The sequence below is a fragment of the Gossypium hirsutum genome, chromosome A13 (assembly GCF_007990345.1).
Source record: "Gossypium hirsutum isolate 1008001.06 chromosome A13, Gossypium_hirsutum_v2.1, whole genome shotgun sequence".
Taxonomy (NCBI): Eukaryota; Viridiplantae; Streptophyta; class Magnoliopsida; order Malvales; family Malvaceae; genus Gossypium; species Gossypium hirsutum.
The window spans coordinates 89,398,551-89,423,103 of record NC_053436.1 but is presented as its reverse complement, the minus strand read 5'-3'; the positions used below and the strand labels follow the sequence as shown (position 1 = coordinate 89,423,103).

Below are 24,553 nucleotides of genomic sequence, written 5' to 3'. Positions count from 1 at the left end.
ATAATAACAAGTGAATAAATAATAGATAAAATGGAATAAAAGATATGTATATAAAAATATATATAGATATATATATAAAAGGAATACACCATAAAAAAAGAGCGAATTTGAAATACTAAAAAAAAATAAAAGAAATGATTAATAAAAAAATGAATCATTAATAAAAATTTGATTAAAGATTGAAATTATACAAATAAATAAATAAATTAGATAGTTTGAAATAATACAAAACAAATTAAGGGTGGAATTGAAATTAAGAGGAGATTTTGGGCCTAAATTATAATAAAATAAAGGCTTGAAGGCCTAAATTATAAGAAAATAAATGCCTGAAGGACTAAATTAAAGTTTAAACAGAATTTTGGACAAAAATCAGGAATGAAAATAAGGTAAAGGACCAAGTTGTAACGCGCGAATAACAAGGAGAGACCAAATGGGGAAATATCTCTGTCCTCCAAAACACACAGTTCCAGTAGGGACTAAGATGAAATAGAAACAAAATTATTGGGCCAAATTAAAAGAAAAAAAACAAAAGGGGTTCAATTGAAACGAGTAGAAAAAGCGAAGGGATTAACCACATAAATATCCCTCTGAGGGAAAAACACACAGATCCTAGCTTGAAAATGGTTCGGGTTTCGTGTCAAAGCAAAACGACGTCGTTTTGGGTGTCTGAGACTAGTCCCAAAACGACGCCGTTTTGGGAGCCTATATAAGTGAAAAAAAGGTAGAAAAAAATCATTTTTACCTGTTAAAAAAAAACTTCAGCTCTCTCTCATTTTTCTCTCAACCCTCTCCCCTTCGGCCATGGTTCCGATTGGCAAACCACCTTGGCGGTCGCCGGTCGTTGGCGCCACCGTCCATGGTGACTGAAAAATAAAAAGGTCTCATTTTTTGGGTTTTTTGACTTCTCGAGCCTAAAGACGTCATTTTTCATCGAAAATGACGAACTTCGGCCACCCATGGCAGGACAAGCGCAAGAAAGGGGTAAGAACACCTTTTTTCGACTCTTTATTTTATTTTATAATTATTTCTTTAAAAAATAAAATGAACAAAATAAAAACGAATAAAGAAAACGAATAAAAAGAACACCTTTTTAAAATTTTCTTCTGTTTTTGATTGCTCTATAAAGAAAAAAATACATTGGCTGTTAAGGCTTTTATAGTTGAAAAAAATATGAAGTTTTTGCTATATATTTTTTTGTGTTGTTGTGCTCTTTTTTACTGTTGTCCTTTTTTTTGTCTTTTCTTGCAGGTAGGGGAGGGTTGGGATGCCACGTGGAGGCGACGACGCGAAGAGGTGGCGGTTAGTAGCTAGGGTTTCTGCCCTCCTTTGTTTTTGGCTAAAAGCTAGTTTAGTATTAGGCCATTCGGGCTTAGGGTTTTTGTGTTATTGTTTTCGGTTTGTAATTTTGTATTTGGGCTTGCTGTTGTAAATGGATAGTTTTTTGAACTTTGCTATTTTTTGTTTAAATTTTGTAAGTTGGGCACGGGCAAACTTAGGCCATTACAATTCTGATGAAAACTTTGTTGATTTGATCGGTACACTAGTAGGTCTTATATACACAAATGAGTGACTAACTGCTGTTAACAAAATCTAATAACAGAATAACAAAATGCTAACAACGTAACTTATCCTATACTTAACACAGCAAACCTGTGCATTTCATTCCAATTCCAAATCCCATATCTCGTAATATAAGCAATCAGCTTCTGATCTTCATCACGACTTGTCTCACCATCTTGCACACTACCCTATGACTTAATTCTTTAACTACTTATTGAATCTCTGAGTTCCATCTATTTATATTGATTGTAAATAATGTTGCGAAGATTCTAATCATCCAATTAAACTACTTGTCAAGGATGCTGTTATGTATGTAATTAATTAATTAGTACGTTCCTTCCTAGGTTGTGGGATATGTTTGAATAACCTTTAGGGTAAGCAGTTTACTTGGAAAGAAACATGGACCCACTCGATAAGTCTCTTTTTATTCGATCAATAACATGGGGATTGGTAAGTTTGCATGTCCATATACAAAGCCATGAGACACTATCAGTAGAAGACAAACATATCGCATGTATGTATTAGGAGTTTGCATCTGGGAATTAAGAGTCGATGCACTACTCCAAATTACGTAGAAAAAAATATATTTGATTCATGTCAGTCTAAAATGGGGGCTTTCATTAGTAAAATATGTATTTATTTTCTTTCAATCTGGGAATTTAATGAAGAGTCAATCTAAAATTAATATAAAAGATGAAGGCCGACGACATGGTCTAAATTTTTATAGCTTCTGAGATTCTTGAACTTGGAAATCATAGCAATCTAATTCAGTTTTATCAAGTCTGTCTTTGTGCTTTGTACGTATATCTGTCCTGTTCTTGTTAGGTATTGATCAATTTTTAAATTAGCAATCGATTTAGACTATGATATAATTATATTGATTGAAGATTAGTTGTTAATTAGATTTATTTATAATATGTAAGTAAGAAACCTTAGAAATTAATATTTGTCCGTATTCAAGTAATAGGCTGTAGAGAACTCAAGTTATTAAGAAACCTTAGAAATTAATATTTGTCCGTATTCAAGTAATAGGTTGTAGAGAACTCAAGTTATATATTTATTGGATATTTATCGGATAATTCGAATTATCATTGTCAAAAAAAAATATATTGAAGCATTTTACTTGAAAAATTTATTTTTAGGTACTGGTTTTGTGTTTAGTCCACCATTGTGATTTTATTGGTAATTATTAGGTTAATTTTTGTCATTATTTTCTTTATTTTACGAAAGTTTTAGATTTAATCATTATGTTTTAATTTAATTTATGTATTTTTTATTTGCTTAATTTAATCTTTGTATTTTTTAAAATTTAAAATTTTGGTCTTGACCCAAATAGTAGTAATTAAATCTATTTGCTTAAATTCAATTACTAGTCATATACTATACATACACTTATAGATTTAATCCATATCCTCTAACTGAATCATTATAAGTTTCTATACTACAATGCAGAGGAAGTGCTAGACTTCAGTGGCAATTACTGCTTGGCACTACGAAACTATACATACAAAATAACAAATAACACCAATGGTTTGTTTGCGCAGTTTAGTTTTCCTACGTTTGCAGAGCCTAACTCAGTGAGTAATTCCACTATCTTTTATCACAAATACAACAAATGATTTACACTCTATCACTTCTTAAGTATAGAGATCTCATCTTTGTACCTAAAGACTAGAACACTCACCTCCAAATCCTCTACCTGAGAACTTGGGTTGAATGTTTACAATAATAGTTTTCATTCTCTCACAAAGCAATTTCTCAATGAACAAATTAGAATGCACTTATTAAGCTCTATTTACATAACCTAGACAAGTTTTATAACATATATTCAATTCGGCTTGCTAACATAAAATATAAGTGAATACAAAGTAATTCCTTGAAATTAAATATTACAATCTCAATAATCAAAGTACAATCAATCGAATATCTTATTTCCAAAACAACTACATGGTCTTCATCGATTCTCCATGTTTCAAGGATTGATATGATTCACTCGAATCCAATCCAATCTTCAAATTATCAATTATTGGTTTCCATAAATGGACCTTAATATCTTCAATAAAACAAAACATAACCAAGTCCAAATATTTTCTTTATTAAATTGTCAAAACCAAATAAGGCACGTATTAAAACTATCTTAGTGGCAGTCTATAGTTGGCACTGCTGAGTGCCACTTAACAAATTTCAGCTCATTTTGCCTCAACACTTTTATTAATATTAATAATATATATATTCATATTAATATAATTTTAATATTGTAGAGAGTTCTTTTGGTGGAAAGAGGGAGCGTTGTAAACAAGTGAATGAGTTGTACCAGAATAAGGAGGAGAGGAAGACTAGAACAAATCTAATAACACTGAGCACAATGACAAGCACAATTAATAAGATGGAGAATGAGAAGTGTGACTGATGATAAGGTTAAACAAAAATAATAAGTTGAAAGAATTTAAATAATAACTTTTAATATTCAAAACGTTAAAGTATCACTAATTATGAAATGTTTATATTTATAATGTGTCAAGAGTGAGAGTTATAAAGCAGACAGCTAATACAAATAATGAATGATAATTTTTTTTAATTACAAAGGTATTAATGATTTTTTTTATTAGTGATGATGAAAAGTGAACACAGAATTTAGCTGTGTGCAAAGAAATTTTAAGTAATTTTATTATTATTTGATCTTTCCTAGCTAGAAAGATGATGGGCCTCACTTTCTGTAACATTTTCACTTCTTGAATGGCAATATTTTCTTTTCACAACACACCAAATTGTTTGATATTCTAAATTGTGGTGATTGATTTATTTGTACTTTTCGTGCAATAAATATTCAGAACTTGGTATATCCATTTTATAAAGGAATTAAAGAAAACCTGAAATTAAGTAAAATCAGTTTAAAAATAAAAATAGAAATTGAAAATTAATTACGCAGGGACATGAATAATGAATTGAAGGATGTATCAAGCATTCTCAATCTAAGAACTTAACCTAGTCTTGAGATTTTATACTTTTTCTACTAAGGGAGAAATGATTTGAAACCGAAATGATAGGAAGTTTAAGAAATTCATAGTCATATCTAAACTCATTCACCTAATTTTTTTCGTGTTTTCAAATTATTTCTTAAACTTCTTATCATTTCGATAAAAAGAATTATATATCCTTGTTGATATTTTCATTTTCTTCCTTTATTCATAACTCTCTCCAAACTTCCTATCAACTAGTTTGGAGAGACTTATGGATAAAAAGAATTATCTTTGTTGACGTTTTCATTTTCTTCCTTTAGTAGCTTGTAGTTTGAATTTATCTTACCTAACCTCATTTAAATAACATTAGTAGAAAGCATGTGATAGATCCTGATTAAAGCTGGTCGGCAAATGCCATGGATGCCTTCTTCAACATCTGCTGCCAGGATTTTTTAAGCTAGCATTTCCATTATCACAATCAGATCATACATAAACCCACACAAAATTGCTATAAAACAAACCGAAACATGACTTGCTAGTACTTGTAACCACCAATCATTTGTTGTGTATAAATATATATATATATTATAACATATTCAAAGTAGTATATTCTTATACACATGCTTTTGGTTTCTACTAAATATTCAAATATTCTGAACATCTGCGTTCTCTTAATTGAAATACTAATACTTACACACCTCAAAATACCCAAAAGAAACAGGAAGGAAGGGAGTTCATGCAAGGGGAGGGGTCGATCGGCGTCACTGTATGCAGTACTAAATAAATGGATTGATCCATAAATCAACCACAGGGTCATAGTATGAATCACATACATATATGAGTTCATGGAGCCACAGCTGAGAATTTGGTGACATTACTTCACAGTCCAAACCTTCCATCGTCAATAACTGCCCCCAAAGATTCTCAATTTCCCAATAGTTTTCAGATGAAACTAAATTGTTGTCCATAGCCATGCTATAGTGGTCATCAACTGCCACACTAATGTCGCAGTCTGATAGAGAAATGGTATTATCGGCAGCTAGTTCTGGGAAACTATCCATTGTAGGAATCTGATAGTCCAACAAAATATCCACCATCATTGAGGAATCAGCATCAGACGAATTCTCCTCCATACTAGATTTGGTTTCTGTAGTTGCTGATGATGAATTCTTTTTCTCCACTATTACTCGCTTCTTCAAGCGAGTGTTCCAGTAGTTTTTTATATCATTGTCTGTTCTTTGTGGAAGCCTTGCTGCTATTGCTGACCACCTGATAATAAATAATCAAATTTGCAGCAAATCAGAAATATATATATATATCATCCCAACTATAGCCTTACATTTATGGCTGTGCTACTAACCGATTTCCTAGCGTCTTTTGCAGGTGGATTATGGTTTCTTCTTCTTCCCTGCTGAAGTTTCCACGCCTTATTTTAGGTCTCAAGTAATTCATCCAACGTAGTCTGCAACTCTTCCCTGATCTTTGCAACCCTACAAATCAAGATGTAACTGATAATCTAAATCATAAAATCTTGCTGAAGTTTTTTAGGGTTTAGATTAAATCTTGTTGATGATCATTAAAAAGAGATGTCTCATACCAGCGAATTTGGGCATTTCGTTCCAATTCCAAATCCCATATTTCCTAATATAAGCAATCAGCTTCTGATCTTCATCATGACTCCATGTTCCTTTCTTCAGATATGGTTGTCTCACCATCTTGCACACTACTTATTGAGGTAGTTGAAACTCTGAGTTCCATCTATTTATATGGATTGTAAAATAATGTTAGGAAGATTGTAACCATCCAGTTAAGCAACTTGTCAAAGACGCAGGTTAGTAATTAATTAGTATGTTCCTTCCTAGATTGAGGTTTATGTTTGAATCGCCTTTAGGGTAAGCAATTTACTCGGAAAGAAAAATGGATTCCCTGGATAAGTCTTTTTTTATTCCATAAATAATATGGAGATCGCTAAGTTTACAATTTTTTATTATGCAGAAAAGTCATGAGACAAGTGAACATTATTGCATGCAACTGTTAGGGAAAAAAGCAAGAAAATGCTTGTTTACCAAGTGAATATCGTTTGTGTTTTGTCTAAATTTGGGGGCTACAATTATTTAATTTCTCTTTTATTCTTGGAATTAAGTGAAGAGTCGATTTAAAATTAATAAGCTCAAGGTTTTTTTGTTTTTTGAAAGGATAAGCTCAAGCTTGAAATGGTCTAAATTGTGTACTTCCTAGCATCCTCGAGTTGGAAAATAGGGATCATATACTCAAATGTCATTGCATTCGTGCATATGTTGATCGGTACTAATTTATTTTAATCGATGCCAATAAACTCTTCCATGTTTGTTATTAAGAAAGTAACAAAGAGATTGAAAAACTAAATTAATTAATGGAGAATTGAGAAAATTATATATGGAATATTTTTTATACATGTTTAGGCTACATGGAAATTCGCAAAGAGTTTACGTTTATATCAAAAAGAAATGAAAGTGCCTAAATGGAAATGATAAGACTGAGGTTGTAGGAGTTTTAACTCTTAAGCGTAAGTATTATGTTTAAATTTTTTATTAAATTTATTCTGAGTTTTAATTTTATTAGTTTAGGTCTAATTTAGTTGTGTCAGACTGTTTATATGAAGTTATATTCCTTTAAGAAAGCAAGATGTATGCTAATGATAAAGGAGTAATTTAATACTGACGGTGTGGCAGCAATTAGATGGTGCCCTCCGCCTGAAGGTACGCTAAAATTTGTCTGGTAGGAGTGGATATGGAGGTGCCCTACGCAGTGATAAAGGAATAATTTTAGCCTTATTCTCTGGACCGATCTGTGCTCTTGATCCTAATTTGGTTGAATTGTTGGCAATTGGATGTCTTTGTTCAAACCGATTGGCTGCAAAAAGTTAAGCTTATTGTTGAATCAAATTCTTCAAATGCTCTTAAATGGATTTCCCATGTAGTTGCCAAGAGATTGAGGAGCTATCATTGATTTATCCTTTGTGTTTGTTGTTAGCGAAGCAAACTGTTTAGCAGATACCTTGGCTAAAACAGGCATGGAAAGATCATCTTTATATTTAGCTTCCTGGTAATTTGTTGTTGATCTTGCTCAAAACGATGGGATTTGTTGGAGGTGGATTTTTCTGGATTGTCTCATTGCTATGTTTTTGTCCCTCTTTATGAAATGCAGGGATTTTCTCACCCTGTACTATACTGTTTTACTTTCTTAATAATAATAAAACAAAGATGTGTGTTGTTGCTACAGAAATAGGCTATTATAAATTATATTTCACAATAAAAACATACTTAATAACATGAGCGTAGAAATAAATCCAGTTGATTAATACACTTTTACTTTCAGCATCTAGGATTTTAACTTTCATTCTCCTTTTCATCAACACAAATTGCGTTATTATATATAAATTATATTTTGCAATAACAACATAATAAATAAATATTATAGACATCTATTTTTGGCCGGATCTTTCGATTCGATTTTCATGGCGGGCTATCCTCAGTTTCTTTAAAAATGGGTTTCATACAAGATTATAGACTAATTAGATTTTTTTAATTTAATCTTGGGATTAAACTAAATCTTAGTTACTTTTATGGATTAAATTGATTTTCCATTTTCGGGGATTAGATTAAATCACTGATAAAAAAAAAGCAGGCAAGATTAGAGGTATAAAATTCCTTTAAATTTTTTTAAAAAAATTAATTAAACTATTCCACTTAATTCTTAAATAAATCTTTGACACTGTTAAAATCATTTAGAAGTCCAATCAGATAGTAGAATGTCACATCCTAAATTTAATGCTTCATTTTTCTAATAAAATATTATAAAAATTGTAAAAGAAATATTTAAAAATAATAAAAACTGTAAAAAAAAAATTATAAAGAATATTTTTAACATTGTAAAAAAATTATAAAATATTAAAATTTAAAATTACATAAACACATAAATATTATAAATGTTATTAAAAATTGAAAAAAATCTGAATTTTGACCTAAAAATTTATTAAAACCATAAAAATTATAAAAAATTATTAAAGAAATGTTTACGTAAATTTCATTTATATGGACCCTTCCGTTTCGATCCTACACAAGCTTAAAGCAAAACCCCCCAAAAAACTTAAACTCTTTGGGAATCTCTAGTGTTCATCCATGGAAGAGGTTGTCTACATTGTAGTCAATTTCGAAGACTATTTTCCTTCAATGATGGAGAGATATGATGTCAAATGCTTGTTGGGGGAGCTTTGCAATGAGTTCTGACTGTTGATGGATAAGGAAAAAAAAGAGCGATAATGTTGGAGAGCTTGAAGACGAAGAGCTGATGTTGAGACCGAGTGATATGGAGAATGAGAAGATAGTTTGCATGTTGAGTGAAGGTGCTTTGGATGGAGATGATGCTTTGAACCAGGTTGAGTTTTATATTTATATTTATTAAAATTTTATATGTTTATATCACTTATACAACATGGTATTGATAAGAGGCTATAAAATATAAGCCGACTTAAGATACTTGTGTTTGAGATTATCTATGTTATTATACCAAGAGAAATAGTTATCTAAAATAAATTGATAATATCCATTACTCAAAGAATTATTAATTATTAATTATTAATTATTAATTATTAATTTATATATTTTTTACTTAATTAATTTAGATAAATTGCCAAAATAAAAACACTAGTTAACTAATTAGTTGGCTAATTTGTTGGACTGCATATTTAGTTTTATAACCCAATTTTCATCAATATCGAAAAATTCGATTTTAAGGTTAAATTCTTTAAACTAAATCGTTTCACAATGCTACTGGACGAGAATGAGAACTGAAAGAGAAATTACTTAATAAATTATAAAGGAGTTAGTAACTAGTGTATAAGAGATAAATGGTAGAAGTTAGAAAAGTGACATGTTAACTGAAGAAAGAAAAGAAATGATAGAATTAATGGAGAAGGACTTGTGTAATAATTAACCAACGCCCTAGTGTGAGTTTGGATAAAATCATGTTTTTAGATAGTTTGACAGCTCTAAAATAGAAATTAGATTCAAACGTACGTGAGTTTTAGACAATAGGATTCTAAGTAAACAAATGAATTCAATGATTGAATGTGTGTGATAAAGTCATTTTAATATTCAAAATCACTGAATGTAGCTAAAGACGAGATCAAGATGCCAAAAGGGTAAAGGAAAAGAAAAAATGGTTGACGAGTAACAATATCAGTTTGTGCTAATATAAATTGTTTTTCTTACAAGTTTGTTAAGTATTCAAACTTAAGGTATTATTAATAATGGTTTGAGTATGTTAGTAATGAGGTAAGTATCAATGTGTGGGATTAGTTGTGATATTATGATAAAGTTATGATGATTCATATCATATTATGATAAAGTTAATATGATGCAAAAAATTAGTGATATATGTGTGAATGTTATATGATATTGAGAATGCCCTCTAAACGATGCCAGACATAGTTTAGATATAGTTGATATGCCAATTAGGGTCTATTGTGTGTATGGAGCCTTGTGGAGACTTGACAGAGTTTTTTGCCTTCAAGCCTTACATTTATGTGCCTTGGTGTGTTGGATGAACATTTGGTGTGCTAGAGGGATATGATTTGATGCCTTCAGGCCTTGCAATTATGGGTCTTGATGTGTTGGATGGTTATGCTCTTATGAGTTCACTAGTGCATTGGATGGTTACAGGGACTTTCTAGGTCTACAACTCAGGTGTAGGTTATATTCAAGTAATAAAATCTTGGAAGTTTGAGGTCGACCCACAGGGAAGTTGATTAGAGCTTACAATGTAATGATCCGATAGTCAGGGGTGTCGGAAAGTGTATTCTCAAGACTCCGTTCCCGTAAATCGAACTCATAATTTTTTTATTAAATATTTACGAAGTTAGTTGTGTAGTAAATTAAATTTTGGATAGATAATTTACATGAATTAGGAGCTATTATGGTTCAAGGACTAAATCATATAGGAGTTAAAAGTTGAATTATAGATTAAAATAAATTAAAGGGGCTAAAGTAGCAATTATACCATTTAATAAATGGTTAGCTATAGGTGACCGGTCATGGGTTAAATGTTATGTATGGGAATATTGTATATATGTTATATTATAAAGTTAATAACAATAATTATAATAGAAACATAATAAAAGAAATAGAAAGAAAGTGGAAAGAAAGAGATGCATGCATGCAAAATAAAAGAAAATGAAAGAAAAAGAGAGAAAAAACAAGAGGTCGACGACAACCTAAGATTTTTGAACTTTTCAACTTCAATTGGTTAGTCAATTTAGTCTCTTTTCTAGTAATTTTCATATTTTTTTAATTCCAGTACCTAGGGCTACCCGACCCATGTTGTAATTTTTAGTATTGTTCAATATTTTAGATGTTAACATTGTTGAATATTTTAAGTATTAGGGATTAAATAGATAAATTTTTAAGTTAGAAATGGAAAGAAATAAATTGTTGATTTTGAGCAATAGAGACTAAATTGAGAAAAATTCAAAATTAAGAGGTTGAATTGGAAAAGAGGGAGCTAAATTTAGTTTAGACTAAAATTAGTGAAAAAACATAAAGTTAAATGTGAAGGTTAAAAACTAGTCTCGGTTTAAGGTCTAAATTGAAGAATAAGCAAAATATAATGTCAAAATTGAAATTTAATGTGATTGAATTGTGTAATATTAATGTATTTTAGTTATTTTATTCTGTAGTTAACGTCGTACCAGAATCCTCGAGTAAAAAGGGGAAGGATAAAATCGACATCGAATAGCTCAGCATTCACTATTTATTTTTCTATAATTCGAATTAAATAGTAGATTGTTGCATATTTAATTGTTTGCATATGGTTAAAACATTTGAGGTGAGTACTTTGGTACTTTGAGATTGAATTGAATTCATAGTGAATTTGAAAATGATTAATTTTGTGTATTCTGAAATATGATGATTATATGAATATTGAATTGACTATATGTGATAATGTGTATATATGTGAAATTGAGACATTGGTTGTATTGAAAAGTCAAATGAAACCCTATTAACTATATCGGGCTAAGTCGAATATAGATGGCATGCCATATGATAGGAAGAGTTCAGGGATTTCTTCAACCTCAAGTTGATGAGGCAGTGGGTGTCAATTTTCGGTTTAACCGATGAGACATTAGGTGTCAGATTATATAGCACTAGGCACAGTTATTACTTCGGATTTATCTAATGAGGCATTGGGTGACAAATTGGTGTGTTGATTGGATCCATATATCCGTCCGAGTTCAAGTTGTGTTAATAGGGAAAAATTAAATAATAATTTATGTGATTGATATTGAAATGGAAAATATGAGAAATGAATATGAAATGAGAAAATATTGAAATGGCAAAGATGAGAAATGAATATGAGACAAGAAATGTAATATGAAATAATGAAATGAGAAGTGAAACTTGAAATGAATTCAAGTATTGATCAAAGAGATGAATCATGCCATTACATAAGTTGAAATATTCAAATGCTATATGAAATGCCTTTGCTATATTGATAAGCTGTAAAAGTAACATATTTTAATCCTATTCTTAATGCTTTTTTGGATGATTAATTATGTAAATTAGTGAATTTGATGCTCCTAATCCTTTAAAATCATGTTTCTATACTTAAAAGAGCCTTTGGGAGTGAAAGGAGTGAAAAATGACCAAAATCAGACAAATAGAGCTGCTTCTAGGATCCACAGGGCCTGGGCATTTCCACAGGATTGTCCACACGCCCGTGTGAGTGACACGGGTTGGCCACATGCCCATGTGCCAGCCTATGTCAATATTGTACCCTACTTCACAAATACGCGAAAAAACCCGATTTTTAGGCTTTTTGAGTATTCTAAAGTCCATAAATACCAATTAGAAGAAGATCTAAGGGGGCACTTAGAGAAGATTGAAGAGAACACTAGAAAAATGCCATCGGAATCAACTCAGAAACGGATCTTCTTCAAGATCGAAGATCTCCACTTAATTTCCTTTGAATTTTTATTGAGTTTTTTTATGCCTTGTTGTTATCCTAACTTTGAGATATTTCGATTCAAGATTATGAACTAAATTCCCTAGATACCTAGGGAGGATGAAACCTATGATGAATCTTATTATTTAATTTTTATTTTTATATGATAATAACTTGATTCTTATTCTCATTTATGTATGTTTATTTCGTGTTTTAATATTTTGAGGATATTAATTCATGTTTAATGTACTTATTTTAGTGGAACAAACATCTGTTTAAGAATTGATCTAACATAATTGAGTGGAGTTGCATGTAATCCTAGAAATAGGACGACATAAATCTACCGAATTAAAGTCAACTCTAATATGGAATCCATAGTTTGAGTTAATGCGACAATAGGATTTTAATTAGAAAGAGATTTCAATTAATCAACCTAGAGTCAGTTTTCTTACTCTCAAAAGAGATATTAACATAATTTAGGGATTTCTACAGATCAAGACACAAGTGAATAAATCGTTTAATTCAGATTCATAATAATAGGTGAAGTCTAGCTGGATTCTTTCCTGGGTATTATCTTTCTCATTGGCTGTCTTCGATTATTTTCCCATTTCATTCTCTGTTGAGCTCGTAGTTAAATTAGATTAGTAAATTTAGATTAAAAACAATCACTTCAATTTATCGGCTAAATAATAGAAAAATAGTAATTATTAGTACTTTTAGTCCTCATGGATACTATATTCCCTACTCACCATAGTTAGACTATTGTTCGATAGGTGTGCTTGCCTTTGTCGTAATTATAGTTAGTTTAGTGACCATCATATATATATAATTGAAAATGTAGATTTTAAAGGATGTAATAAAGACTGAGAAAATTTGTATTATTGATTTAAAACATAACTACATAATATTTCTTGTTGCATTATCACATTTTGATTACTCATATTAAGTTAAATTTTTTGGATTATAGAAATACCACTAAGTTATACTCATCATGTACTTTTGTTTTCCACGCACAGGCTAGGTACTTTCCAGCTTATCACTAACTAAGCATCCAACAACGAATCCTGAGCTCAAGTGTAGTGATGTTATATTTTGTAATTACATGTACTTACGAGGTCTTTTGGTTGATAGTGTGATGATATTTTGGATTTCAAGTGAATTGATGTTTTTATGTATATATGTTTGTGGTTGAAGTTAGGTTTTTAGTTTTAAAGCTTGATATCCTAAGTAGCTAGATGTTAGTTCAATATTGGCAAATTTGGTATGGATGAAAGTCTTGAATGGTTGATGCATTGTTGAAATGTTTGAACATATAAAATGTGATACCAATGAAGGTACATTGGTTAGGCATATTAGGTGATGAATTTGGTATATTTTGAGCATGTTTAATCGTGTTTTGAGTAGGTTAAATGATTGGTAATTGAGTTGCTTAGTGTCCAAGTAAGGAGGAAATGGTAAACTTGAGTTTTAAGGTACATTTAGGTGCACATGGTCTGCCACACGACCATGTGTCACACATGGGTGTATGCCTTGGGCTTGTTGAAAATAGTATAGGGATAGTTTCCACATGGACTGGCACACGGCCTGGGACACGGTCGTGTGACCCAAGTCAGTGAGTTACGCGGGCTGAGACATGACCGTGTGTCTCAAGTCAGTGAGTTACACGGGCTGAGACATGGCCATGTGTCCCAACTTCGAAAGCCACACGGCTGTGTGTTCCCTATTTTTAGGAATTTTAAAAAATGGCGCTAAACTTTTAGAATTGTTTCAAATTAGTCTCTACCTGCTTTTAAACTATTTTTAGGGTCCCGTAGACTCAAAATAGGGGTTGTAAGAGTAACTTTTACACTGAATTGGAATGGATTAGCAAACCTAAATTAAGTACATTCTACTAACATCATCGAAGATAAAAAAAATAGTCAGAGTATGCACCAATACTCTTATGCTAATAATTGGAATACTCTTGTTATGTAATCAAATTCTAGCATTCAAGAAGGGATAAATAGTGATAAGAGGATAGGTAGTGGAAGACCAAGTTTGGCATTGCATAGCACGATTCGTTATTTGATTTTATAAGATTCTAGTATGAAAGCATTAGATTGTCGTGACCTGCCCCTGTATATTATAATGTTAATGGTTAGCTTACACGTTGATTATGATTGATTATTTGCTTTGATTTGTTTGTATTGATTGTTTGTTTTGATTTGTTTGTAATGCCCGCGGCCTTAATCTGATGACGGAGAGGAGTTAGGGATGTTACATACAAGATTACAAGTATTATGCTAGAACAAATATTTAACACTTAACTTTGGAACGAGTGTCGAAAATGAAAATAGGAGTAAGAAACACTAGAAATAAAAATAAAAATCAATGAAAGAAATTAACTAAAAATAATAAAAACAAATACCTAGAAAAAAATATGTTGAGGTTAGAGGATCAACTCTTAGTGTCATATTAAGATTAAATTTTAGTACTAAAGGTTATTACTCAATTAGAATCCATACAGAATGGAGGTCCCAATCAGATAATCTAGCAATGTACACCCAATAAATAATCATAAGAATCCATGAGCAAATGTATGTCCATCAAAGGAGTGTCCAATATGATTTTCCAAAAAGTTTAAGAGCTTGGCAAATGAATCCATAAGCAAAGGATGATGCAAAATGAAAGTTCAACTGTTTAAGTTCAGTCCAAAAATATAACATATGGTATTATAATCACTTGATAGCTTCAAACCTTATAAAAAGATTTTAAATATTTATTATGTCAGTTTTTATATGTCTATAACAAATCAAGGTTAATTTATCCAAGCATTCATTGTGTCATCTATTGTCTATAACAAATAAAAGATCTTACTTTACAAGTATAATTATAACAAGTGATTGATAATTAATTTTAGCTCAAATGATTAGTATGTAATTTTTCTTAATATTTGCTAAGAGTTTTATCCTTTCTCATTAACATTGAAAACTTAGAATAACATAACAAAACTAAACAACTCAAAATTATATGAAAAAGACATATTAGATATAAGAAACTTGAGATTTTATAAGGATAAAGAAACAAACAAATACTAACAAGAAAATGATCTTGATCTCAACTTCAAGATGCCTCCTATTGTGAAACAAATGTTATTTATAGATGCTTGTGAAGAGGAAAATGACAAGGCAAAGGACTTGCTAGTAATAAATTGCTAGGCCCACTTCTTTTTTATCTTCTGGAGTCATTTTCACATGTTAATTGATGAATTCTTTTCTCCAAGTTAATGTCTCCCAATGAGAAAATTCCAATAAATTTTATTGGAGATTTGTATCTTGTACATTCACTTTAGAAATTTTAGCTCCAAACTCCAAGTATGTTAGAAGGTATGATCCAAACATGAAAATGCATCAAAACTATCCATCAATTTGAAACTTGTAACTTTATCTTTACTTTTAGGTTTTTTCCTGATGCATTTTGGTATTGATGTTCCAATATTTGAATATATCTTCAAATTCTCTTTTTGACAATATAAAGTACACCCAAAATGGAGTCCTGAAGCTTGAGAAATGATTGAAACACTAAGAAGTGTTGCGGTTGGAAGTTTTAAATGTGCCCAAATTACAAAATTTGAATATTTAAGCATTGGATTGTCACTCATCATCTTGGATCAATCTTAGGCTTACTGCATTTAATCTTATAGTTCCATGTATTAACATCTTCTTCCCAAACCTATTTTAATTGCAAATTCCACATGGAATATTTTATTGAAACTAAATGCATGAAAAACACTAAAAACAAAGTATTTACAATTCAAACATAAAAAATTCAAATTAATTAAAATGATTCTAAAATATATAAAAATACTCCAAAAACTAAGCAAATGTAAGTAAGATATAGCTCAAAATAATTATATGATGAGGACTCATCATAACCCAAACTTATATTTTTATTTATCCTCAAGCAACAAAAAACTAAAAAAACATGCTAGTACTAACAATAGTACACAAAACTATAATAATATGTGAACAAAGTACAAAATTATTATAAAACAAGAAATCATGATGAAAATAGAAATCATAGATTTTAGTCAAAATATAAACAGTTACATAAATATTTATATAATTAGGCAAAATTAGAAACCTTGGACCTCTGTGCTCATGTGCAATTACCTATGTGCAATCTTATCAATGCATTAAACAACAATAGGTTGTAAAGTAGGCATAATAATCATGAATTCATAAGTCCATTAATATGCATAACAAGGTCACTAGGCCTTTTGGCTTCTAAAATTGAGCTAGGGCTAAGGTAGGATAAAAATTCAATTTAGACTCAAACCTTGAGCATTAGTTAATATTTTCAATTCCATCTTTTTCTTTTTTACTTACCTCCTTATTTCTCCATCCTTCAACTAAAGCATGGATAAAAGATGTAAATAAAAAAATAGTACTTTTCTTTTGATCTCTCTCTCTCCCTCTCTCTTTTAAATATTCGTGATGTATATACAAATGATAATTAAATCATGCTTTTTGCATTCTCACCCTAAAATATCGACCTTAATATTGCTACTTATCCCATTTAATACTTAAGCTGAAGAAATAATTCTGGTAAGCACTAAATACTTGAGGTAAACAAAAGGATTGGGATTTAACAATTAAAGCTTTATAGGCTAATATAATAACATTAAACGTGTAAAACAAATTCTGAAAAGACTTAAAATCAAGGTACTAAGAAAAATTATGCAAGGGTTGGCTTGAAAGGCTCAAACAATCCAAAGAAATTGCTTAGGTCTTCCCTTATCATGCATTTGGAACTACTCATTATATTCAAGTGTAACAACCAATAGATTTTAAAATCATGATAAAAATATTACTTGCAACCCATTACAATTCATGCATATCATCTAAAACAGGTAATGTTTCAAAGAAAAGTTCAAAAGATGATATTATGAAAGAAAGTTCAAAGAGGAAATATCCAAAGTCCTAACAAAACCTAATTACACAAAACCCATGAAACATATTCTATAATAGGTTAGCTGTAACACCCCAAAAATTAGGGGGTTAGATGAAATAAATAACAAAGGAATGACTTAGTCTAGATGGTTAAGTTGTTAGTGTACTCCCTTAAGGTCTTAAGTTTTATCCACACCTCCCCAGTTTCTTTTCTATTAATTTTTAGTAAACAATGATGAAAAATCATACTAAAATAAATATTATTTGGATTGAAAACTTAATAAGTATGGATAATACTCCAATGGTTAAGCATCTACTCCCTTTCTCTTGTATACCCCTATTCAAATTGTCCCTTTTATTTTTCTTCTAAATTTTTCTTTAAATTTCTGGCCCAGAGTTTTGGGAAAATTGCTCTTGCTGTCCTAGGGTTCCAAAACCCTAGATATTTAATCCAATTTTCCCAATAGAAATAGGATTTTTTTTTCTTTCCAAAACCAAATAGAATTTCTTTCACCTCCCTATTTGTTCTCATATTTTCTCTTCTTTCCTCTAGTTTACATCAAATTTTACATATTTTTGTTTCTGAATTATTACTGCTTTTCTTGAATCAAAGTCAATCTTTGTTAACTCATTTTTCTACTGGAATCAAAATTGTCATTAGAAACATTCCAAATCTCTACCAAGAAGCGGTAAGTAATCTTCAAATCCCGAAGTTGATATTGAATATTTATAGATTTTCTATCTAACGATAACCTTGCAATTGATTAAAACGGTCCTTCTTGATCTTTCATTGAATATTTGGATGAAAAAAATCAATAAAAAATTAATCAAAAGAGATAGGAAAGCTAAGAAAGAAAAATACCAAAACTTGAACATAGTTGAGAATAAGGTGATTTTTCAATTGTCAGATAATTAATCAACCCAATCAGTGAAACCTAAAAAGCCCTAAGAAATTTGTGTGTAACTCCACGTTCTTTATTTCCTATCAAAGCTCTATTCTTTTGGGACCATATTGGTAGCAGTCAACTTCACTTCAATATCAACTAAATAAGATGTTGTTGTCTTCTTTGCCATTAGCCGAACATGGTACATTTCTTTTTAACTTTAGTGAACATTAATAAAACCAAGGTTGTCTAGCTCTGGTGTTTCGATGGATGTTCGAAGAAGTGACTAAACACAGGTTTTTTAAATAGTTATTTAAACACCTGTTACAACAAGGACCTTAGGACAACCAATGTGTTTTGATATGTTGGCATTTTTTACTTGGGTTCTTTCTTGTGTTAATATCATAAGTAAATGGGTTTAAAGGATGTGTTATACCTTTTCACAAATTTGTTTTTGATATTGGATACTTTAAAGAAGTTGTGACTGACTTAAACTTTGTGGATAAGGCTTGTGCTTATTCTTTATCCTTATCCTGGCTTATAGATTTATGTGCATATTTTATCGGGATTAACTCTATTTTGTACTGGAAAAAGATTGAAGATTATTTATATAGATATTTATGATGATAAAATTGTGTTTATCAACTAAAGTTGTCATATTAAGCCTATAAATAGGCAACTAGTTCAAATGTAAAGATGCATTAATTGAAAGAGTGTTGTGTTGATTTGTTGAAGTTATTCTTGTTATTTTCATTTGTATTGTCACACTCATTATTAGACATTTCTTGTGAGATATTGAACCTTTATAAGTGAGGTTTTCGATGAGTAGTTGTAATAAGTCGAGACTAGCTATTGGAGTTGCAATTACTTCTTCACGTAAGGGTAGGTTGGGCTTTAGCCAATAGGTAGTTAGATCAATTGCGAAATGAAACCATTTACTGAGAGAAATGTCATGGAGTAGGATTATTTTCAAACTACGTTAACAAACAACTGTGTGCACTTTACTTTCTCTATTTTTGTTTATGTTTAGATTTTTGTTCAAACTCGTGTCTGAATACATGTCGAAACAACAATTTGAATTAGTGGCAAACTGAATAGTTTTTTCAACCATGAATCCTCTTTTCTTCCTCATACTTTTAACTCTTTTCTTTTGTTGGTTTAATGAAAAGAAAAAGAAAATTTGATAATAAGTTTAACAGCAAACAAAAGTTGGTGTACATATAATCTAATACACATGTGAAAAAATAATTTGAGGAGCACATAAAAAGGTCATAAACAAGGAAGCTAAATTTTGTCCCCCAAAATATATGTATTATTACATTTTCCACTAGAGTGATATAGAAAAATAGAAGCATTTGAGTAGTTGTGTAAGCAATGACAAAATAAATAGTTATGACTAAATTACAAGAGATTCCTTTTAAATAAAGATTACATATATTTACTGTGGAGCAAAATTCTCCATAATATTTTTAGAGGGTTCTTTGATAGAGAAAAAAAATTGCAAACAAGTAAAATGAAATGTACTAGAGATGGAAAAGAGGAAGATTGAGAAAACCTTGAAATGCTAAGTGTAACAACAAGTGCTGGTTAATAAGATAGAATAAGGCTAAATGTGGCTGAGGATAAGGATGAGAAAAGGATTAAGCTAAGAAGACTCTAAAAAGAGTTTAAGAGTCAGGAAAAATGGCAAAAAAAGTCCTCTCACAAGTTGTGAAGGATTTATTGATTTAGAAAATAAAAGTTATAATAGATATTAAATAGGAGTAATGAAAGGGATATTTCGGTTACCAAAGATATTAATGTTTTATCGATAAAATTTAACTACATTTTGGTAATGATGAGTAGTGAACAAGAGTTCGCAACAATTTTAAAGAAAGGGAACACTTTATATTACACTGAAAGGTTAAGAGGAAATCGAATAAATACCTCCATATTAGATCCAGCAAGCCCAACTTTTTGAAGCATGCCAAGAGTGAGAATAACCCAAGAATAATGTCATATTCCAAAGTTATTTCCACTTCTGTTTTGGTAAGGTATTGTCATGTGGAACATCTTTTACAAAACACCTGCCAAAGAATATGCCTTCTCAGATAATCTTATTTTATGATGAGTTGTTCTATTGTTGTACTTCTCTTGATAGAATCTATTCTAAACAATGGTTCTTCTTAAAAAACAATTATTTTAAATAAAAGTTATTCTAGCTATTATATTAAACATGATTGTTTTTATTCTGAACAAGAGTTATATAGAACAACAATTATTCTTAAGAAAAATAGTTGTTGAATGAGAAGTGTTCAAACCTAAGTAATTGTGAATATAATTATTCTCAAATTACGGTTCTTCTCAACAAAAATTGCTCTTGTGGAGGATATTAAAATAGCGGAAACAGATATTAAAAACAATATTAAATAAGAAAGAAAAGAAAATAGAAATCGGCGGTTGTAAGCAAATAGCAAGTATAGTTTATAACTTTTTAATTCTAAATTTCAATTCTATTAAAATGAAAGCCTCCATCGTGAAGTAATCAAGTTGCCTTCACTTGCGTCACCATCTTATTTTCCATACAACTAAGAAAGTTCTCTATGACTTTATATATTTTTATAATTTTTTTATTATTGATAATTTTAAATACAATAATTAAATTTATTAATATAATTGTATTTTTCATGCATATAAAATTGTTCGATATTTTTCTTAAATTGATTTAAAATGTTGCTTATATTCAAGGGCGAAGTGAGAATTGTTGATAAAGAGGGTCAGGATGTTTATATAAAATATACATGGTTGGTCAAGCCTACTTTTAATAAGGTATTTTTAAATTCGGAATAATCTTAATCACCAAAATGTAAGAAAAAAATAAGTTAAATGATCAATTTTTGTTAAATATTATAATTATTTAAGTTAATTTTTTGCCTAACTAATTTTTAGATATTATTATATTTAGATATTACAATTATTAAACTTTATTTTATCAAATTAATATTTAGAATACTAGTTGTATTAATTTATCAAATTAAATTAAAAATGTTACTGAGTTTATCATTAAAAAATTTTAAATCCTATAAAAGAAATCAAATTAAAAAAACTTTTAAAAACTTGGGAACAAAAATTTGTCCTTTTTTAAAAACTAATTATAATATTTTTAAAAAATTCAAAACTTAAAGAGGGTTTAAATTTTTTTATACAAAATTTAGGGGATCAACTCTAGTAAATTTGCCCTTGTCTATATTAATATATATTTAACGGTTGAAAGTTGTTTACATAAAAAAATTGTTATTTTTTTTATTTGCTCCAAACTTGACATACATGATTTGTATAAATTGAATATAAAATGTAAATGTTGGATCGATAAAATATCAAATATAAAAAAAAAATTATAAAAATCATGTAAAATCATATTAGTTTTATATGCAAGTAGATTCCTTCCGATAAATAATAAGTAATTATTTAGTAGATAGGAGGTGAAAAGTTGTTATTTTACAAGTGAAGTTTAAATTTTACTAATTTTATTTATTTTCTAAATACAATTTAAGGATACGAAGTTAAAATTTCCATCACTTTTAGGTAATGTTTTGGGTGTAACATGAGTTTTTATTTCAATTAGTAGAAATTAAATATAATGTGTCATTTGATGTGGAAATTTGTAATTACTGTTCTTTATTATCAATCATTACTAAATTATTATTATCGTATTGCTTTTATCCACCAAGCGTGATCATCGGATTTAATAATATTTTATTATCGATATGTTAAACATATGTTGTGTATTATTAAATTCACATCGACAAAATTAAGACAAGGAAAGACTATCCGTTTCAATATCGATATTAATAGAGAAAGGATCCACAACTGACACTGACAGCTGAATCGAAGCCCCAGTTAAAATATGGATCTTTAGTTTATTCATTACAAAATTAATGGACTGACCCAGAAATCATGTAAAGGGTCATAGTACTGTTGATGGTGGCTGTGCCACTGCTGAGAATTTTGTGACATTGCTTCACAATCCAAACCTTCTATCATCTGTGGCTGCTCCAAAAAACTCAATATTTCCCAGTATGAAACTAAATAGTTGTCCATAGCCATGCTATAGTGGTCATCAACAGCCACACTTAGGTTGGAGCCTGATGGAAAGAAAGTAGTATCAGCAGCTATTTCTGCGAAATCATGCATTCCAGGAGTGTCTGAGTCCAAAAAGATACCCAGCATCATTGAGGAATCAGCATCAGACGAATTCTCCTCCACACTAGACTTGGTTTCTGTAGGTGATGATGCTGAATTGTTATTCTCCAAATCAGCAGCAGACGAATTCTCCTCCACACTAGACTTGGTTTCTGTAGGTGATGATGCTGAATTGTTACTCTCCACTATTACTCTTTTCTTCAAGCGAGAGTTCCAGTAGTTCTTTATATCATTGTCTGTTCTTTGTGGGAGCCTTGCTGCTATTGCTGACCATCTAATTATAATTAATCAAAATTTTGAGCAAATCAGAGATATATATCATTCCAACTATAATCTTACATTTATGGCTGTGCTACTAACCTATTTCCTAGCGTCTTTTGCAGGTGGATTATGGTTTCTTCTTCTTCCCTGCTGAAGTTTCCACGCCTTATATTAGGCCTCAAGTAATTCACCCAACGAAGTCTGCAACTCTTCCCTGATCTTTGCAACCCTACAAATCAAAATTCTAATTAATAATCACTAAATCTTGGCGAAATTTAAGTTTTAGATGAAATCTTGTTCATGGTCATTCAAGTTAATGAAGTTAAAAAGAGATGTCTTCGTACCAGCAAATCTGGGCATTTCATTCCAATTCCAAATCCCATATCTCGTAATATAAGCAATCAGCTTCTGATCTTCATCACGATTCCATGATCCTTTCTTTAGGTATGGTTGTCTCACCATCTTGCACACTACTCTATAACTTAATTCTTCAACTACTTATTGAATCTCTCAGTTCCATCTATTTATATTGATTGTAATTAATGTTGCGAAGATTCTAATCATCCAATTCAAAGTCGACGCAGGTTAGTGATTACGTTGGTTCCTAGAATTTGGCTTTTGTTTGAATTACCTTAGAGTAAACGAGTATCCATGGAAAATACCTCAATGAGTCATTTTTTATTCCACCATAATAGGCTGTGATTGCTAAGTTTACATTTCTATATCCAGAAAATATGAGACAATATCAGTCGAAGACAAACATATTGCATGTATGTTTTGGAAAAAGGGTCAGGGATTTTGTATCTTGTTGGAATTGATATGCACTGCATCCTAAATTAAGTAAAAGTTAAATATTTGATTAATCTCAGTCTAATTTTGGGGGCTGTCATTAATCAAACACTTTTTATTAATATAAAGATGAAGGTTGACATGGTCTACAATTTGTACCTTCTAACATCCTAGGACATGGAAATCATTGGAATCTAATTCAATTCCAAGTATTTCCACTACCATAATTAATTAAAATGTTATGTCTGCTTCGTAAGAATATCTCTAAAGGGTAATTCAACTTTTTCAAGAACCCAAGGTTTGAAGAATGTAACAGACATTTTAAGTTCATACCCAAACCATCGAGAAGACAGTGAAATTTAAAATTAATAATTTAGAATTCAAGGATTTTTTCATATATTAATATTTATTTTTATAATTTCAATAATAAAATTGGATATTTCAGCAGTGAGAATAAAATCAATGATTAAATATATGTTTGGATTCAGTCATTATTAGAAAATTATAATTAAAAACATTATAATATTATAATTTGAGTGTAATGATACTTATAACATATTTGCAAATTTAATAAATCTTTAAAATTTTTATAATTACTAAAATATAGCTACATAATTTTATATGTTTAGTTAAGTATGTACTATATTAAATAAAATATTGAAAACCCTTAAATCATATTAATTAAAAATAAAACCAATAAATAATTTAAAAAATTTAATGTAATTTTTTTAAAAATATTGAGATTTGATAAGATACAAACATTGAATTAATAAATTTATTTAAAATTTTAAATTAGAAAAAAGTGAATATATGACACGACAAATAAAAGGAAAGGACAAGACAATTAATAATACATGGTTATAAATGGTAAAAAGTATTTTAGGTTATAATTATTAATACATAATAGAAATAAATATCAAAATTATACATAAATTTTGATACAATTTGAAATGTTATATATCAACTTTAATTTGATGCATTTGTATACCTTAAACTTTAATTTTAG

General features: G+C 29.8%; 2 protein-coding genes across 2 annotated transcripts; both read right to left on the bottom strand.

Annotated features, from left to right (window-relative positions):
• Nucleotides 1-4,914: 4,914 nt before the first annotated feature.
• LOC107894736 (transcription factor MYB8) lies at nt 4,915-6,236 on the bottom strand. Its single transcript, XM_016819974.2, has 4 exons — nt 6,118-6,236; nt 5,881-6,010; nt 5,354-5,789; nt 4,915-4,977 (listed from the first exon to the last, which is right to left on the bottom strand). The coding sequence occupies exons 1-4, from the start codon at nt 6,233-6,235 to the stop codon at nt 4,915-4,917; spliced, it is 747 nt and encodes a 248-aa protein (XP_016675463.2). The 5' UTR covers nt 6,236.
• Nucleotides 6,237-22,221: 15,985 nt separating this feature from the next.
• On the bottom strand, nt 22,222-23,220 carry LOC107894360 (transcription factor MYB4). The gene is made up of 3 exons (XM_016819642.2): nt 23,103-23,220; nt 22,858-22,987; nt 22,222-22,771 (listed from the first exon to the last, which is right to left on the bottom strand). Exons 1-3 carry the CDS (start codon nt 23,218-23,220, stop codon nt 22,222-22,224), a joined length of 798 nt encoding a protein of 265 aa, XP_016675131.2.
• Nucleotides 23,221-24,553: the final 1,333 nt, after the last annotated feature.

What these genes read in the sequence shown, in the direction of transcription:
- LOC107894736 (XM_016819974.2), bottom strand. Translation starts at nt 6,235, where the DNA reads ATGGTGAGACAACCATATCTGAAGAAAGGAACATGGAGTCATGATGAA. An exon ending in CAAAAGACGCTAGGAAATCG is followed by an intron (nt 5,790 to 5,880) that starts GTTAGTAGCACA and finishes ATTTATTATCAG; the next exon opens with GTGGTCAGCAATAGCAGCAA. An exon ending in GGCTCCATGAACTCATATAT is followed by an intron (nt 4,978 to 5,353) that starts GTATGTGATTCA and finishes TGGAAATGCTAG; the next exon opens with CTTAAAAAATCCTGGCAGCA.
- LOC107894360 (XM_016819642.2), bottom strand. Translation starts at nt 23,220, where the DNA reads ATGGTGAGACAACCATACCTAAAGAAAGGATCATGGAATCGTGATGAA. An exon ending in TGAAATGCCCAGATTTGCTG is followed by an intron (nt 22,988 to 23,102) that starts GTACGAAGACAT and finishes TTTGATTTGTAG; the next exon opens with GGTTGCAAAGATCAGGGAAG. An exon ending in CAAAAGACGCTAGGAAATAG is followed by an intron (nt 22,772 to 22,857) that starts GTTAGTAGCACA and finishes AATTATAATTAG; the next exon opens with ATGGTCAGCAATAGCAGCAA.